Source organism: Thermothelomyces thermophilus, chromosome 6 (assembly GCF_000226095.1).
Source record: "Thermothelomyces thermophilus ATCC 42464 chromosome 6, complete sequence".
Taxonomy (NCBI): domain Eukaryota; kingdom Fungi; phylum Ascomycota; class Sordariomycetes; order Sordariales; family Chaetomiaceae; genus Thermothelomyces; species Thermothelomyces thermophilus.
The window spans coordinates 2,847,244-2,865,248 of NC_016477.1; the positions used below are offsets into that span (position 1 = coordinate 2,847,244).

At 54.6% G+C, this 18,005-nt stretch overlaps 3 protein-coding genes across 3 annotated transcripts; 1 reads left to right on the forward strand and 2 right to left on the reverse strand.

Moving 5' to 3' along the window:
• Nucleotides 1–1,588: 1,588 nt before the first annotated feature.
• MYCTH_2130133 (uncharacterized protein) lies at nucleotides 1,589–3,855 on the reverse strand (the record flags this gene model as incomplete). Its single annotated transcript, XM_003666181.1, has 5 exons — nucleotides 1,589–1,927; nucleotides 2,168–2,251; nucleotides 2,306–2,384; nucleotides 2,450–3,469; nucleotides 3,674–3,855. The coding sequence occupies 5 exons, from the start codon at nucleotides 3,853–3,855 to the stop codon at nucleotides 1,589–1,591; spliced, it is 1,704 nt and encodes a 567-aa protein (XP_003666229.1).
• A 7,024-nt stretch (nucleotides 3,856–10,879) lies between these two features.
• Nucleotides 10,880–13,676, reverse strand: MYCTH_2130134 (uncharacterized protein; the record flags this gene model as incomplete). Its single annotated transcript, XM_003666182.1, has 5 exons — nucleotides 10,880–11,069; nucleotides 11,125–12,452; nucleotides 12,552–13,208; nucleotides 13,281–13,594; nucleotides 13,652–13,676. 5 exons carry the CDS (start codon nucleotides 13,674–13,676, stop codon nucleotides 10,880–10,882), a joined length of 2,514 nt encoding a protein of 837 aa, XP_003666230.1.
• A 1,486-nt stretch (nucleotides 13,677–15,162) lies between these two features.
• On the forward strand, nucleotides 15,163–15,429 carry MYCTH_2070048 (uncharacterized protein; the record flags this gene model as incomplete). Its single annotated transcript, XM_003666183.1, has 2 exons — nucleotides 15,163–15,304; nucleotides 15,359–15,429. 2 exons carry the CDS (start codon nucleotides 15,163–15,165, stop codon nucleotides 15,427–15,429), a joined length of 213 nt encoding a protein of 70 aa, XP_003666231.1.
• Nucleotides 15,430–18,005: the final 2,576 nt, after the last annotated feature.

Consider the following 18,005-nt stretch of genomic DNA (forward strand, 5'->3'; position numbering starts at 1 on the left):
CTCTTCCCGGTTGGATCACCCCTGACCGAGGTCTCATTGTCGTATCGGCTTAGCCTTTGCGAGCCGACCGTAGAGCCGGAGACGCTACGTCATGTCGAGTCCGCCTCGGCACATCACCAGTCAGTCCCGCGCTGCGACCTTCCTTTGAGAGCCCTTCCTGGTTGTATCGCCCCTGACCGAGGTTCATCTTCGTGGTTGGCTCAGCCCCCGGGAGCCGCCTGTAGAACCTCGGAGGCCCTGTCATGTCGAGTCCGCCTCGTCCCCTCCTCAGCTGGGCCGCGCCGTGACCCTCCCTCGGGGGCTCCCCCGGTTAGATCACCCCTGACCGAGGCCTCATCATCGTTGTTGGTTAAGCCCCCATGAACCGCCGCATCACCGGAGAGGCCAGGTCATGTCAAGTCCGCCTTGTCATCTCCACAGTTGGGCCCGCGCTGCGACCATCCTAAGGGACTCTTCCCGGTTGGATCGCCCCTGACTGAGGCATCATCGTCGTGTTGGCTTAGCCCCCGCGAGCCGCCCGCAGAGTTGGCGAGGCCATGTCATGTCGAGTCAACCCTGTCACCTCTCTAGTCGAGCCCGCTGCGATCTTTCCTTGAGGCCCCTTGCCAATAGGATCATCTAGCCAAGTTAAGCGCTCATGGTTGTTGACGCCAGCCCCCGCCCACCTAAACCTGTCTGCGGCCGCTGGAGCCGCGGCGTGTGATCTAATCTAATCCGAGTCACCAAGCTGCCGTTCTCGCGGCCGGCGGCCTGCGTCCCTTGCCGCAGCTGCGCTCATATCCGGCCCGATTGCGGATAACGACGTGGATATTATGCAGATGGCAATATTCCGAATGCGACATATAGAGGGGAAGAGGGGTAACCTTCTCCGCGCCTCCGTGTATTGACGCGGTCAGTTCATGCGGCAACGCTGCAGATGTTCAGAGCGGGGACGTGATCTCGCAATTTCGCCTGGAATCCGGTAGGCGGACATGGCCGTTGGCTTACACACTGCGTGAATTCCTGCGGCATAAGGTGTTGCTACGTACAGGGCGAGAGCATGGCGAGATTGTGAGAGCTCCCGCGTTGGCGAGTCTCACAGACGAGCGGTAATTAGCGAAAGCTGTAGCCGACAAAGAAGGCGAATCTGGATGGTCTCAAGACGGCTACGCCACAAGGACGCAGGGCTTGGTAGGTTAGTTGCCGGGCGAGTTCGAGAAATATGGAAAGAGGGAGAAGACAAGCGGTGGAAAGGAAAACGCATATAGCGTGGCGAGACGAGTGGCAGTAGAGTGGACGTAGAAGAGGAAAAGGAGGGAAGGGAGCGCCAGGCTAAGGGGGATAGAGCTTGGCGTGATTCGCCATCCGTACTGTAAACAATTAATCCGTAACGTTATGTATTTAGAACCACTTGATGTCTGTGATCGCGCATTGAGACCTGATTAGGTACCGTGGTGGTCCTCGTGGGTCCAAGTTGAGGAATCAGAAATGGTAAGGATTAATTATCCGGAAGCACGTGCACGGCTCACACCATTGCCTAGGTAACCTACATTGTTTACTACCCCTGAGATCTTACGGACGCTCTCACCTAGCATTGCCGGCATCGGGATCACAAGTCCAGATCCACCTCATACTCCGAGTTAACCCCAAACTGCCACTTCTCTTTGTCAAAGCGGAGCCACTTGCCTTCCATCTCGGCGATGCGGCATCCGAGCCAGAGTACCCTCTCCTTCCTTTCCTCGGTCTTCGACTCGACGTCGGTCAGCGCGACCTTAACATATTTATCGTCGTAGTCGATGTTCTCCTCAAACCACTCGTCGGGAAAGTACTTCTCCACGAAAGGAAAGCCCCGCAGGGCAAAGTCCTCAGGCAGCGGCCGACGCTTCGGCGGCCCCGGCCGCGACTCCCCGGCCTCCGCGCCCTCGTTCTTCTTCTTCTCCTCCTCCTCCTGCTTCTCATTCCAGATCGAAAACGGCTTTCCACCTTTCAGAAAACGAGCTAGAGCCTACGAAACGTTTTGGGATGACGACCAACCGATCAACGTATTGAGCATGAGTACAATCAGTTTCTAGGGGAAGGTAGGGGCCACGTAGGCTATAGCCTCGGGGAAGAACGTCAAATAGTGGATAAAGACGAGGGTGATATGAAGAAATGGAAGCGTGTTACGGTCGCCAAAGCGACGACACACCGCGTCGTAGGTAGCGTTAAAGAGCTTGCGCGTGTTGCGGAACTGCTCGCTGGCGCTGACGCTGCGCGACGGAGCCGCCGGAGTCTCCGAATCGGGCATCGGCTGGTCTTAGGATTCGGTGTCGCTGGGGCGTGTGACCTTGAGTGCTTGGGCGATCGGGTTGCTCTCGTCCCCATAGCCCAGCAGCGCACAGATGTTGGAGATGCCAATGTGGTACCTAGTAGCGCTGTTAGCTATACACATACATACACTGTAGTTCAATGAAGCGGACTGTCTACATACCCAGGTTCGAGCCATCGATACAAGGAAAGAGCGATGTGGTCGCCGATCGACTTGAGGAACTGGTCCATAGATTCCTGCAGTCGCTCTTCTTGCTTCCCGGTGAACAAGATGCCGTGTGTTCTAACGTAATGTAGCTCTACGCGCGGGAGCCAGGTCTGCTGTGGGTTGGAGATGGGCGACATGATGGGCTCGAACAAGCTCATGATGCTTTCACGGGCAGACAGAAATGGTGTTTTCACGCAGAGCGACTTGGTGTAATAGTAGAGCTGTTGCTGGGCGTTGGGCTGGGCCAGAATCGCCAGGTGGTGGTAGAGATGTCCCGTCGTCGGTGCTTTGTCGGAGGCACGCGAATACCAGTGACGGCTCACAGCCCTCCATACTTCGCGATTCCGGACGTCGTCGTCCTCGATGGCCATGTGGTAGCGGGCGAGGTCGCCCAAGCACTCCATCCACGTGTCTTCGAACGCGGGCACCATCTCGTACAACAGGGCCATCATCGAGTAAGCCGTGTCGATGAACGTGCGCATGTGGTCCAGGCTGGCTGGCAGACGGTGCCTCAGAAGCTCTAAAAAGTCGTGAATGCCGTGGCGCCACATCCGCGCGGGCATTGCGTACTTGGCAGCCAATCTCCTTAGCGCCGGGCTTGCCGACGGATGTTGCGAAGCGAGGAGGAAGTCGTGATGCTCGTGGAGCAAGGTGCGGTAGAGGGCAATCAGAGCCTGCCACTGGTCATTGTTGAGCTTGGTTAGCGGGCCAGTTTGCGAACTCTGGTTGTTAATGAGCTTGCCGGAAGCATCGTTTTGCGAGGTCTGATTTTTGACCACCTCGATGCACTTGCTCTCGATTACTACCAGGCCGGCGTAGATGCCCTTGACCTCGGACACTAACTGCTCTTGCGAGATCGGCCGGGTCTCGGGCTCCTTGATCAACTCGGCGGGCTCAGGGTCTGCGGGTGATGGTGCCGGTGCGGGAGTCCCAGCCGGAGGTGTATATGACTGATGATGAGGCTTGGAGACGGAGCTGGAGTAGCGACGTTATCGTTGTCGTTGTCGTTGTTAGTAAGCGGCCGAATTGGACTGGTCGTACGGGCGTGGAACGGGAGCGACAGTCCATGGCGTGCTCTTCTCGGAAGCCCTAAAATTAGGTCTAGCTTTGCCATCCTCGAGTTCTCGGGGGGTGAGACGACCAATATCTGTTCGGGAACTGGAAACGGCATAACTCCACAGGGCCCAAAGGCTGCGGTTCCATGACGCTTGCCTCGGATGCGCGTCCGACTTCCCAACTCGGGCGATAACGCAGATAACGATGATGGATACAACAATGATAGTGGCAACGGCAACCGAAACGTGAACGTGCCGGAAAATGTCAAACGTCGGAGCGGACTGCCAGTAGACGATAGGCCACATTGTTATTGGTGGACTGGTGGGTGTCGATGCTTCGGGGTGCAATGCGTCAATGCCAGCTCTGTTGGCTCGGCCTTGAGCTCTCAGACAAACAGGGAGACAGGTACTTATCTGCTCGGTGTCTGGTTCGCGCACTATCGCTCCAAAAGCCATCGTCTCGTTGCCTTGTCTGCCTCTCGAGCAGGGCGTTCAGGGAAGAGGGACGGGAAGGGGGCCCGGCCCACTGCTCAAGAACGGGGCGGGATAGGATGTAAGTAGGTACCTTGGGTTGCGGCATTGATGCCGCTGGCTGGTCACAGAAGCATGGAGGCTCGCTTGCAGCAAGGCATTCAGCCAGAGGGACTTCAGAGGCGGATAGCGGTCAACCGCAGCAAGCCCAACCCGGGAAAGACAAGGCTGACCTAGCTAGCCAAGCGTGACAAAGCGCGAGCGTCATTGCCAGGGTCCTCGTTGGAAAAGGGGGTGTACCGAGATGCCCACCGAGCGCACGCCGAGATTCGACCTCAGACACCCCTGACAGTGGCACCGCCCAGCTCGCCGATCCCTAATATGCAGACAACTGCTTGTGCGCGCACCGTCCTTCGCAGCTTACAACCTGACGCAAGGAGCTATGCTCGGTTTTATAGTAAAAAGCAACAACATAACCTTGGCATACTTGCTTCGCCCGACCGGATTCAATAACGCCCTGGGAGGCCGGATTGCTTTGTACGGCCTACAGTCAGTGTGCTGTGTTCAACCGGGCCCCTTGTTCATAGCAAAGATCAGTGCCTAAGAAGCCTCGTAGATGTCTCCTGCTCAGGCATAGATGAGACAGACATCGACACATACAGGGCGAAACCTACGGTGTGACTGCGGCTAAGGGGGCCGGTAGCCCGGAGACATATCTGCCCGCTCTCACCTACAGCTACAGATACGCTAGGCAAGCGGCCGTCCCTGCCGCACCACAAATACAGGTGGCCCCATGAACCTGTGGCCGATAGCTCGCTTCCGTCGGTTCTCGCTGCGCACGGCAGGCTTTGAAACCCCTGACACACCGGAAACAACGCAAGCACACCCTTCACCAAATAGTCGCCTACATCGTTGGTGGCAGACGCCCCTGAGCAAGCAGTCCGTGAGGGTCCTTTACCACGGTCTGATACGCTACTTTCGAACGCTCCACTTACGGACTTCCCGAGATGCCCAACCAAGATAGACAAGAGCTGTTCAAGCGGGCTGTCATTCTGTTCTGCCTAACGATCGCCCCACCGACATGTATCATGCAGCTGGCGCTACATCCCTGCCAATCACTGGCGAGATCTGCCCTGAACTGACCGAGTGACTCGACCCGCGACGGACTGCTCTAATGTAGATCAGCGCTTAAGGGACGAGTGTGGGTGGGTCTCGTGGTCTCGCCGAGAGAACCCAGGACACGAGGCGTTGGGCTAGGAGGCGCCTCCAGGGTGGGGCCAGGTAAGGAGCGCAATAACGGGAGTGCTTGCCACGACTTTTAAGTGTACGCTAGCCCACTTCTCGTCGGGGCAACCAATTTAACAACCTTCATTGCGACAAATCCGTTCCCCCGGCTCTCAACCTGCACATGGATTCTCCACAGCCATCTATCCCCTCTAAGGAACATGGGCAAATCGGAAGCTTGGGAAGCTACGCCTAGATACTCTGTGGAATAGGGGGTGAAGGCTCTCCAACCACGTCCTTAAAACCTGAGACCCCATGCACTTTCACCCAGCCTACATCTCCCAGATTTCATTACGCCAATACGGACAAGGCATCATCGGACGGGTCGTACGATTCCGAGCTATACAGCGGCATGTTCCCCGTATTTCTAGACGACAAAGGCGATAGCAAGCTCGCACTCGGGCCCGAGAATCGAGAGAATATTGCACCAAAAGAACAACTTACGATGGCGTTCACTCTCCCTGACACGTATTTCACCCACACGGTGTCCATCTTTCCCGACTAGGAGTTGCAGCAAAGCTTTACCCTGCCTGGCTTTAGGGGTGACATCGTAATCGATTTGAGAATACACTGCGTGAAACAAGCCCGGACCGACCGGCCTCCGCCATCCAGACAACCGTTGGGACCACGCCGAGGCATTCGCGGACGATATAGGCAGCCGCGGCGAAAGATGCGGAGATCAGCACTTGAAGAAACCGATAGGCCCTCGGCAGCGGAGACAAAAGCGTAAGGGATTCAAGGGTAGGCGATTCCTGAGAAAGACCTGTACGGGCGACCAAAGTTGGAGTGGCATTGCCATGCTTTAGCCGCGAGCAGGCTCCTCCTACAGAAGGAAAGTGTTGTGTTCATCGCCGCTTTCGCGGCTGCTCCAGGACGTCTGTGCTTTTGGAGTCGGAACATCGTGGCTTGTATATTAGGCGGGCTTTGGAAGAGCGCTTATAGGTTACCTCTTTAAGTGTGAAGAGCGTATAGAGCTTGATCAGACCGTGGAAGTAGCCAAACAAGATTGACACCGGCAGAGATATAATATCACGAGGATTCCTACGAAGCAGCCCAACCAGTTTCACTACTTTGGTGAAGCCGAACATGAACGCGATCTCCGTCCTGAACAGGGCGCGCCGGTTTCTAGGCTGCCAGTTTCCCGTACCCCACCAGCACGTGAAAGCAACAGCGGGAAGGGAAGGGGGGTCAGGACAGATTAGCCATCAGGAGCCAGACAGGTTGCATTGCCTCAAGCCAGAACGATTAGAGTCGGTGCTACGGGTTAAGGGCGCCGTGTACGAAGCAATCAAAGTTTCCCCAACCTGGAAGAAATTTTGTATATGACCAGACTGGATCAGTGTCCTGCTCTAGGCGTAGAATGTTGGAGGCATGGAAGTAGCCTACGGCGGTCCATCACAAGGGGGGTGACCAGATCGGGAGAATCCGAGGTTCGCGAGCTAAGTCGAATTTTACAATCATTTCTGTCACGCAAGGTTAGTTATACAGTGTTATACAGTGAATGAGGCTGAACGCTCACCGGGGATCATGGATCTGAAATTGAAGACAGGGAGCTTAAAGTGGCGTTGGGTGTCCGCCTGTGATAGGGCCAGACCCCGGACACAACTGGCCAGGGCCTTGAACCACAGATCCGGTCGCTATTCATACCTTGGTGAGTTGCTGCCAATCTTGGCAAACCGCAGAGGACGCGCCATGGTGGGGTCATTCTTGGCGTCGATCGGCACTGCAGGAGCAGGTTGAGCTGATTGAAGCCCCACGACGCCGGGTCTCGAGCGGCACGAACAAAGGTCTGTGCTCCGTTCGAACCGGGGTTCTGGAGAAGATTAGCAAAGAGCAGGGGCCGAGTTGAGGCGGCCCGAGACTATGGAAATTGACGGATTGACGTTTCGATCATAAGCTGAGCTTGGCATGCACCAGGGGGTCTTCTTTTTGCTACCGTGGTAGGGCGATCCACCAGGACAACATACAGGGCTAACATAGTAAACTTGTTCTTTGTAAAAAGGTACATGTCACTACTTTTGGTAGGCTGCACACTCGAAAAAGCTGCGGCCAAGCGTGCAAGATGTCACCTAAAAATAAGTCCGTTGGCAGTTGCGCGCTAAGCGTTTCCATCCCTGGCACTAACCACCCCCCCGGTTCCCGCCTAATCCGCCCATCGCGTCTTTCCTATTGCTGGGCGCAAACACCTCAGACTGGGGCAGAATGACGGCTAATAGATGTCACTGCTGGCTTTTGTCACGGAGCGCAAAGACTAGATCAGAGTCCTAGAAGGCTTTAAACGTGTTAGTACGCTCTAGCATCGTGTAGCAACCGCTTCTTTCGCTCCTTATCTAAACACGAGACTTCGTCCTAACACATCGGGGCATGGATATCCGATCGCTATTGAACCCCACTACGCAGCATGAACCAAGTCTTATACAACTGCCGGCGACGATGAGGGCAGGTGCACCGCTGTCACCGCCTCTCCCATGCCTCCGTCACGAACACGAGCGAGCCTCCTCCAATTTGAAGATTGCCACCAGGATCAATGCACCGCGATCGACTATACCGGCAACAGTGTCGACGAGCGGCCCTAAGCACGCAGCTCTAGAGGCCCCAGCACTGCCAAGAGCAAGGTAAAGGACTATACGAAAATACTTATTTGCAGATCAAATTGACTTAGCTTAGGAAAGGAGACATAAGACCGTTATAAGGGAGTCGGTACCTTCGGGAACGGCTCTCATGAGCCCTGCTGCCCCCGACAGGATGTACCCCCGACACATATCTTTGGTGCCAAGGACAACTAGCCATCGGGGAAGAATACCCTGCCATCGATCTCGCCTCTGCCACCCTGCCGTCCAGCCCCCCAGTTTACAGTGAGGGCCAAGACCGTGGATCTCGATATTGGGTTATTGGGTTCATGGGCCAGGCATCCCCGCGGGGCACTGCAGACCACCAACTGAGGTTACTCGCTAACCAGTACGTAAGAGCGAGAATGGTGCAAGGAAGTGTGTGAGTGCCTCTCTCAGCTCGCTCTGCCTGTCGAGGGCAGCAGCCACCCAAGCCTTGTCGGTTGCATCTCGAGGCACACACTTAACCCAACACTTTCTGGTGGCGGCACAGCAATCACTGGCGCTACAGCGGCAGATTTAAGCCTCAGAGTTCTCAAGCTTGGGTTGAGAGGGCTGCTCTAATATACCGCTGTTCCGCCCCCGACTTCGTGGATAATCAAGGGGTAGTAAACAAAGGGTTAGTATGTAACAAACATGGTTGCTACAGCAACCATGCCTGTAATCAGAACATCATTCCGGTCGAGATGCACAGTCTCGGACCTTGTTGATGGGAAAAGCGACACTACCTGTATTTGTTCTTGCACTCGCCCAGGCCATAGGCTTGCGCTTGCCACCAGGGCATACGGCCAGGTTCGGAAGAACGCACTTTCAGTCGCTAATAACTTGAGGCAAGGCACACCAGCCGTCGTTGAGACTAGAAGGTGGATACATGACCATTATCATAACCTGCAACATATACATACATGATCTGATAGTATCTGCGAGTATTAAAGGAGATAAGGACTGTTCAAACGAGTTGGAAGGTTGCGGAAAAAGGAAAACAGGTAGCCATTATATATTCCTGCACTCAAAACATCATTTTTCAGGCATGGAAAAGGTTAGAATTGGAACCTTGGTATCCCCAACGGGTCCCAAACCTCAGGGAAATGTCTGGCTTCCCGGAGCACAGCAAGGAACCCGCTCGTGTCTCCGTTAAGCTCAAACTTGGCCTGAGCATCTTCGTACATCTTCGCTAGCTTTTCGGTTTGGAGCTATCGTGTCGCCATCTTGTCGTTCCAGTTGTCGTCCTTGTTAGTGCTACTAGCGGCAGCCTGCTGCTGTAGTGGTGCAGTAACAAGTGAATTGGGACATTTCAGGTCGGATCCAGTTTGAGGTGCACAACTCAGGTCCAGTTCAATCCGACCAGCTCGACTCGTCATCCCTTGGTGCATAGGACGATGGTAGTTTGTAGCCTGAAACTTCTGATAGTTCTTCCAAATTGTCTAGGCCCAGGCAATGCCTCCGCTAAAGCTCACGTTGCCCGAGCCTGTTCCGGTGACAATGAGATGACGGGTTCTGAACTCGGGATAGTCGGAACCCGGAAATACCTAAACGAGCGCAATAAAAGACTCCCCCGTACTCGCCCACTCTTGAACGAGCTGCAGATCACGGCTAGTCAGCCGAGCCGCAAGTTCGGCTGAGATGGTGTGATTGCCCCCCTGTTCATGGCTCAGGGGCTCGGACCGGAAATTCGTTGTCTGGGCCAAGTTTCTCAGGTGCCTATACCCGGACAGTTCTCGGATATAGATGGTTGGCTGTGATGATAGTTAGCATTGCGTTTTACCGAGAAGCGCCAGACCTACTTCGTTTCCACCGCCCCTGACCGTCTCATCTGGGGCGGGGTGCAACTTCTTTGGGGGCATTGTATTAGCACGCAAGAGGAGACTTCGAAAGTAGTAACTCGGTAAGAGAATCTCATTCAGAAGAAGCGTAGGATAGAGAGTGAAGGACACAATACAAGGGAACGCGAGGATACGCGGAGATATAGCTGTTGGACCCTAAATATCGTCACCATCCATGCTTCTTTCTCAGCCAGATCCGAAAATGCGAGGGCCGATGGAAATTTGCACCAAAGTGAAACAGGGCAATGGCGGCAGCGAATCGGTGTCTCCTAGAACTTCTGAATCCGGTAGATGGAAATCTTAGGGAAGGAGGAGGAAGGGGCGGAGGCGCAGTCGAGAGGAAAGTGCCTGATGCTCGCAGCACCCGCAGAAGGGACAAGTCGTCATCGATCAGAAGGGAACCTACGGCTACTATTAATGTAGGGGTGAATGCAACACTACCTTGGAGGAAGGTTCCTTTTAGCGGTTACCCCGGTTCTTAGTTGTATCCGGCTCACCATAAGGATACTTAGCGGTAGTTGAGAATGGGGGCTGATTCGGTTGGCATGCTGTCTATGACCACTCGGGTGTACTATTACGAGAAAGGCGGCCACTCCCAGGTGATTGCACGAGCTGATGTTTCGGATTGTTATGCAACCCGCTACCATGGGCGAGGAATGACAGTAGGCTGCGAGGCTCTTGGGCTGCCCGCGGAGACAGGGAGGGTGGTTCCGCCGCCGGGGATCCCGGATTGGACCCGGATTGGACCCGTGTTGTGGCGTCTGGAAGCGCTGGTGTAGCCTACCAATGTAGCGATATGTACGGAATATTCCGTACCTGTATAGAGGTGGTAATGATTGGCGAGGACGCTTGTCGGCGGGTTGCATGTCGCTTGGGCCCTGGTTGGATCGCCCCAACGCGGCACCCAAGCCCAGTCGCCGGAATGCCACAACTCAGCTACCTATAGCTCACCTACGCTGCTGCTATCGTAGGCAACGGTACCGCCCTGATCAAGCAGCAGCAGGCCCCTAGGGCGGGAAAAAAAACATCGGCAATGTGGACAACAAGCAGCACAGACAAACTTCGCCTCGTTACAGAACGAGCAGTATGTAGAACAAGCTCCGGGAAAAGGCTATTTGTCAACCGATCTAGTGAGAATCCTAGTTATCGCCACTGCATTTCTTGTCCTCCAGACACTTGCTCGGCCGCGCGCTCGGCCCGGCAATGCTTCTGCCACATGGAAGCGTAGCGACCTTTGAGGGCGAGAAGCTCGGGGTGGGTGCCTCGTTCTACCACAAATCCGTCGTGCAGAACAATGATCTGGTCGGCATGGGTGATGGTCGACAACCGATGGCTAGAAGAATCTACATGAGTTCTATGTTCATTAACCTGTGAGGAAGATTACTTACGCGATAATCAGCCGCGTACGGCCTTGGCCTAACTTGCCACTAATGAGCTCGTCCTGGATCCGTTGCTCCGTCTCCCCATCCAAAGCCGAGGTTGCCTCGTCCAACATGATAATCTTGGGGCCCTTCAAGATGGTGCGCGCGAGCGCTACCCGCTGTTTCTCTCCACCGCTTAGCCGGACACCCCGCTCGCCAACCATCGTGTTATAGCCGTCGGGAAACCCCATGATGCGGTCATGGATAGCAGCGGCGCGGCAGGCGTCATAAACTTCCTTGTCCGTCGCGTTCGGCCTAGCGTATTTCAAGTTATACATCAGCGTCTCGTTGAACAGGGTAGGATCCTGCGGCACGACGCCGATGAACCGGCGCACAGAGTCGATCGTCAGGCCCTTGACGTCGTTGCCGTCGATCTCAATGCTCCCCTGGTAGTCGTAATAGCGAAACATGAGGCGGAGGATAGTCGACTTGCCTCCGCCAGATTCTCCCACGAAAGCGGTTGTGGTGCCTGGTTTGCATTCAAACGACACGTTGTTAAGTACCAGCCCGCGATTGTTGTACGCAAAGCTGACCCTGTTCCACTTGATGTGCCCGCTGCATTTCAGAAGTGACTTTACACCGGGTTTGTCCACGACGCTAGGTTGGATCTTGAAGAGCTCGAGTAATCTCTCGCCCGAGATCATTGCCGACTGTACGGTCCGGTAAAACGTACTGAAAAGGTTGAGAGGGCCCTGCAGCTGGGTAAGGTAGGTCACCAACAGTACGAAGTCGCCCACGCTCCTATCGCCGCGCGAGACCTGGTAGCCGCAAGTCAATAGGGCGACGAGCAGGCCGCACATAAACACGGCCGATTGACACATGTTCATATAGTTTATACCGTATGTGACCTTGGACTCAGCGCCCTGAAACTTCTTGACGGCGTCGCCGTAGCGCCCAAACTCCCTCCTCTCAGCGTTGTAGTACTTGACCGTTTCATACGACATGATCGAGTCGTTTTTGACAGCCTCTTCTTCTCGGTCGGCGTTGACCATGTCACGCCGCTGGTCAGCCCTCGTGGCAGCTATGCGCATGGTCAGATGCAGGTAGTAGAACGTAATGATGGAGACGAAGAGGGCGTATAGGGCTCCGAACCGGCTATGAAGGTAGATGATAGCCACTAAGAGGTCCGCTAGCATTGGCACCACCTGGAACGTGACTTGCTCGAGAAACTGGTTAATGGACGCGCCTTTGTTTAGCGCAGAGAGCACCTCTCCGGTACGCTTGCCGAGATGGAAATCCAACGAGAGCGAGTGGACGTGCTCAAAAGCTGCTGTAATCAGAGCCCGGTACGTGTGCTAGGACACCGGGACCCAGAGGATCGACCGGAGGGATCCTAATAAGCCAGACGGCCCCTGCAGCAGCTTGTATAGTATGAACAGCCCAAGCTCCCACACCCACACCGCATCGCCCTTCTTCGTCTTGAAAACGTCCGTCACAACGCCGAGCTGCGTAGGCACCAGAATGTTGACGATCCGCTCTAGGATGGCAAGAACGAAACATACAAGCACCACGATCTGAAGCCTGGCCGACTTGCTGGGCCACAAGTAGGGAAAGAAGACCGAGTATCCGCGGCAGTATTCAAGCCACGACTTGTGCGGCAGCTTCTCCGGCCTATAAAAGGCAGTCTCATTGTCCTGCTGCGTACGGCGCTGGTCGTCTGGGGAACTGGCGCTTCCGTAGTGGTCCTGGGAGCCGTTCAGCAACGGGCTCGTTTCGTTCGCCTCCAACCTGTACGCCTCCAACCTGTGCGCCTCCACACGCCTCATCACCACGGCGGCATAATGGCAGATTATGCACACCAAGAGGAAGACGCGGATGCCGGGGATGCTCAAATCGACCAGGTCCCAAATCTCGATGCCCTTCTCCGGGGGATAGGCTAGGGTCGTGTGTTGCTTGCTGGTCATCACGAGGATGGAGGCAACGGAGATCACCGACTCCCCGGCGAGACCGAGAACCCAGACGATGAGGTGGACAATGCCTGGGTTGCGTTCCCGCTCTAAGACCGTGATGAAAATGTAGAGATAGAAAAACCCGCAGCCGACAATGTAGACCTTGATTGCTTTGTCAGTCGTGGAGTCTCTAGCTTGCGCAGACTCGCCGCCCACGATAAGGCGAAGACTCACAATTCTCTCTTCGCCGCACCGCCACGCATCGTCCAGTCCCGAACTCCTGCTCGACATCATGGCATGTAGCGTGACTGCCGCGCCATCGGCGACAAAGGTCAAGGCCACAACCCCTGTTAGGCATGACCAGAGGAAGCCACGGTTGCCGCAATCGTCGTCCCTTTCTCTCGCATTCTTCTTTTGCCTCCTCTTGGTAACCGGCAGTGGGTTGCCGTCGGATCCCTTAACGGCCTGAATCACTAGCTCTTCCTCGGTCCTCGACGTGATAATCGCGTAGGCGCCGGTGGAGATGTTGAAGGCCAAGAACAGCAGGACTAGGTAGAGGAGTTGGGCTTTCTATAGAACCGCAGTGCTAAAGCTCTGCTTCCGACTGCCGGTGTTGAGCAGCGCATTCATACTGGGGCTTGGTGAGCGAGTACGGCGTACTAGCGATGTGAGGATGACGGAGCGGAGCAGGAGGCAGAGATGAACAGGAGGAGATAGGCGTCAAAGTGGTCGAATCCAAACGGCTCCGTTCTCCAAGCGTCTGCGAACAGGCTGGAGTCTTGCTTCGGCTGCTTTAGCACAGCCGACGGGTGACTGCCGCTGAGCTCACGCACGCGCTCCCTATTGCAGGAGCCCTCAATGGACAGTGTCTGTTTACAGGACCGGCCAGTGCGTAGTACAGCATAAGTGGCCGGACTGGCTGCTGAGGATGGGTGGCAGTGGTGTCGGCGATGGGCACGAGAAGGTACAGATTCGCAATTCTTGGGCCTCCCTTGCTCTACCCGTACGTCGGGGTAGCTTTAGAACCGAGGCGAGTGTTCCTGCTATGCAGTATACCCGATAGGAGGGGAAGCTGGCAGGCTTGCTGCATGTGTTCCTAAGCGAGGGAAAACTAGCGAGCTTAGCGTGTAACCCCCGTAAGAGCAAGCCCGACCGCAGGATAAGTTAGCGGAGCGACGCCGGGACCGCTCCACTGTATGTGAGACTGCTTGATGTACTGTAAACAACCCCCACTGTCTTGGCGAGCCCTGGTCGCTCTGGGGTTGATGATCCCTCGGACGCTTCAGCCACACGGCCATCCCCTTGTCGGCGTCTGGGTGTCGGTGCTAGAGGACCTTGCTTGTAAGAAGTCCCAAAACTCGAAGGAAGCAGCGTCTCCTAAGTCATTACCAATTCGTAATCCAGTCGGCCGCGGCCATTCAGCTTTGTCCTATCCTCTCGTATGCCCTTTCGGGCCCTATTTGCTTGACAAACAGCACCTAGGCCACCCGAATTGACTGCCGTCTGCTGATCCTTGGCTTTATGGAGGGCAGCAGAACCCAGGGGTACAGGGGTAGCACAGAGTAGGGTTAGGGTTACGAGTGTGGTCTTAGTGTGAGTTAAACTTTTAGAACGGGTGAGAATTGAGTACTTTGAAGGCTGGAATTGATAATGTTCTTACTACCAGTGCTCCCATTCATTCACCATTGCTCCGCGAATCTTACCTCAGTTTAAATAGACATCGACAGCAAAGCCTCAGCTCTCACCCTGAGAAGCTCCGGGAGCGGACGGGCATCGAAAATAATAGGGGGTTTGCTATGGCAACCCAACACCTACGCGCTTTAACCTACAGGTTCCGAGAACTCTTCGAGGTCGGAATAAATGCTCTTTCTCACCATTGAGCCTTAGAATTCTTCATTCAATACCTAAATCTTTAGTCAATCCTTCCTAGGAAGGCCCAAACGCTCTAGATGCTAATAGTAAAAATGGTTGAAGTTTTTCGGGAAAAACATCGAACTATCCCCTCCCTCGTTTCCTCTCCCCTCTTCTTACCTACAGCGCTAAAAGTAGTTCTATTATCATTATCGGTCTATACTTGTTGTTGCCTGAAGTCCTCTATTACACTTATACACTCGTTATGTGCAACTATACACAACGAGAGTACTCTTGCGGCCACTTCCGGTGGATTGCCTCCGAGTGGTGTCGTGACTACACCATCACCCACAAGAGATGTCAACCGAACGTGACGCATTTTAAGTACAGGGCAGAGGAGCGCTGCGGTACGTGTCTTCCCCCAATCATCCTCGAACGTGGATCTAACATTTCTCACGTAGGCGACTGCAAGCCGAAGGAATACCCTCCGTGGGAGAACTTGATCAAGCGCCCCAATCAACCAGTCTCTTAAGGGTGTCAACTCTGTTCCCCGCCCCATTCCACTTCCTCTGTCGCGACCAGAAAATCAACGATAGGGCGATGGATATGACGGATCTGCAGAAATAGGAGGACGAATTTGTCAGTATACCAGTTAGCTCAATGTATTGAGGCACCGGGCCGTGTGCTTCTCTTTCAAGTCGATCGCTAGCATGTTAGCGTACGACGGCAGCACGTTTGTGTAGAAAAGAAAAGTTGGAGTGTCACTCCTTCCCAACGGGAAGTCCACGGTTTCATAAGTAGGAGCACTACAGAAGCAGAGATCTTGAGAGCTTAGGCCGACAGTTTGCCTGTTGTGATGATTAATCCCCGTGAAGTATAGTCATGGACAGTATGCCAACCAAATCGGCCGCCATTCTCGATACTGTCGAGTAAAGAGGTTAGCACATCTCTCCCCCTGTTCCAACGCTATCACACAACTGATATACATCAAGGTCGTCAACAACGGCGAGATACGCCATCGAGGAGGAGAAGAACTCCTTACGCGATAGCACCGCCGAGCCGGGGTGACTAATGGTCGGACAAAGCGCAGGCCTGGTGAAGTGATGTCCTGTGCTTGGCTGCGCGCCGTCTGGGCATTAGGAGTCTTTTTTTTTTTTTTTTTTCTTTTTCTTTTGGCCCACTCCACCACACGTACATTGACCAATCCAGCAAGCGGATTGGTCGGTGGGAGGACGCACCTACATAGTGAGGACCTTGGAATAGGAATGTTCCCGGCAGCGAATCGGGAGCTGCTTGGTGGGGCTCTTGCAGCCCTTGGCTAGCCAATTACATCCGGTACCGTTCTGTTGGGACCAAAAGTTCTGTCGAGAACCCTCCATAACACAATGATAGCTGCACCGTCCTAATCCTGTGCCGTTTTCCTCGCTATAAGCGCCTTTAAATGACTTTAGTTGATTCGTTCGAGCGACCATTGTGATAACCCAAGGGTCGTATTAATGGAGCGGACTCTTAGCATACGTACTTGGTTTGGAGATTTAGTCTGCTCCGGGATCCGCCCTTCCGGGAGACAGTTACCTAAACCCGTCGAACCCGGCAAATGGTTCGTTAGCCGCAGTCCAGTGCAGGGTCTTGCTTCCACCCCCAGCTACCCAAGCCCTGCCTTCACCCGCACTCAGTACCTAGGCTGCGATCCATAGTGGGAAGACATACTTACAGTTCCCTGCTCTGAGTGGCAGCTATGGCGGCAATCTGGCACTAGCGCTCCGCCTCGGCTCTTGGATTTGGTGGATGCAAGTAACCATTGCTCTGTTTCAAAAGACCTATATTGCTGTTAAAGCTGCTATTCCGCTTCTAGGTCTCGTTTGTTGAAAACATAGAGCCTGCAACGGGAAGTCCCTACATAGCTTTTACGATCGACCCGCTCCTCACTCTCCTCCAATCTTTCTATCGAGGACGATTCCTCGTTGCCTAGGACTTTAATGATCAACTCGCTGTCGCTCTCACTCCCCTCCAATCCTTCTATCGAGGACGATTCCTTGTTGTCTGGGACTGTATCCACCGACGGCGTTTAATGAAGCTCTACTTAAGAAGACAGTGTGAATTTTCTGGATGAAGGCTGATTGGCCAGGCTTGGGTCGGACGTCGAGGTGTGACAAGGGGGCCGCATGAGGCTCTTGCAGGCACATTAGCGTAGCTTTACAATCACCCCTCCGTCAACAGAACATTCGAGGCCCCTGCTCGAGCCCCGCTCGTCAGATACAGGGATTCGGGTTGCCTCCAGTCACCGATCTAGCCTACCCTTTGGGTCGGGGTGACAAGGGCTCCGCATAGGCCTCTTGTGCGCTACATTAGCGTTGTTTTTCGCAGTTCAGGCTTTGCTTTAGCGATATTGGATCCCGGTGTTCGAGAAGCCAAATGGTCTAATTAGACGAGGCGTAGTACAGGACGGAGGAAACAAACATATCCGAAACAGTCGGGTATTCAGTTTGTCGAGAAGTACTTGTAGAACCATTGCTCAAGTTTTCGCAGCGGTAAACATGGATTAGGAGCAGGCAAGCAGAGACCAGGGAACTAAGTCCGTGACGGCAAGTGACCGGCACAGAGGGATCTAGTCCGTAGGCAGGCAGATCAGCGGTCAAGATACCTCGAGGTACAAACCTAAGGATAGTATACTGTTGGATACAAAAACGCATAGAGACGAGAAGGTGGAGGAGGATAAAGGCGGAGGAGGACAAAGGCAGAGAAGGACAAAGGCAGAGGAGGACAAAGGCAGAGGAGGACAAAGGCGGAGGAGGACAAAGGCGGAGGAGGACAAAGGCGGAGGAAGACAAAGGCGGAGGAGGACAAAGGCGGAGGAAGACAAAGGCGGAGGAAGACAAAGGCGGAGGAGGACAAAGGCGGAGAAGGACAAAGGCGGAGGAGGACAAAGGCGGAGGAGGACAAAGGCGGAGGAGGGAAGCCGGACAAGGATATAAGCGACAAGGTACACTAGTCCGGAATGAGGAGACCAATTGGCGTGGTTGCTGGCCTAGGCGGTTGATTTTCTGGCTGTAGCCCCCACCGCTGGACGTCCAACCACCCCAGGGGCGTGATCCAACTGCATGGGCC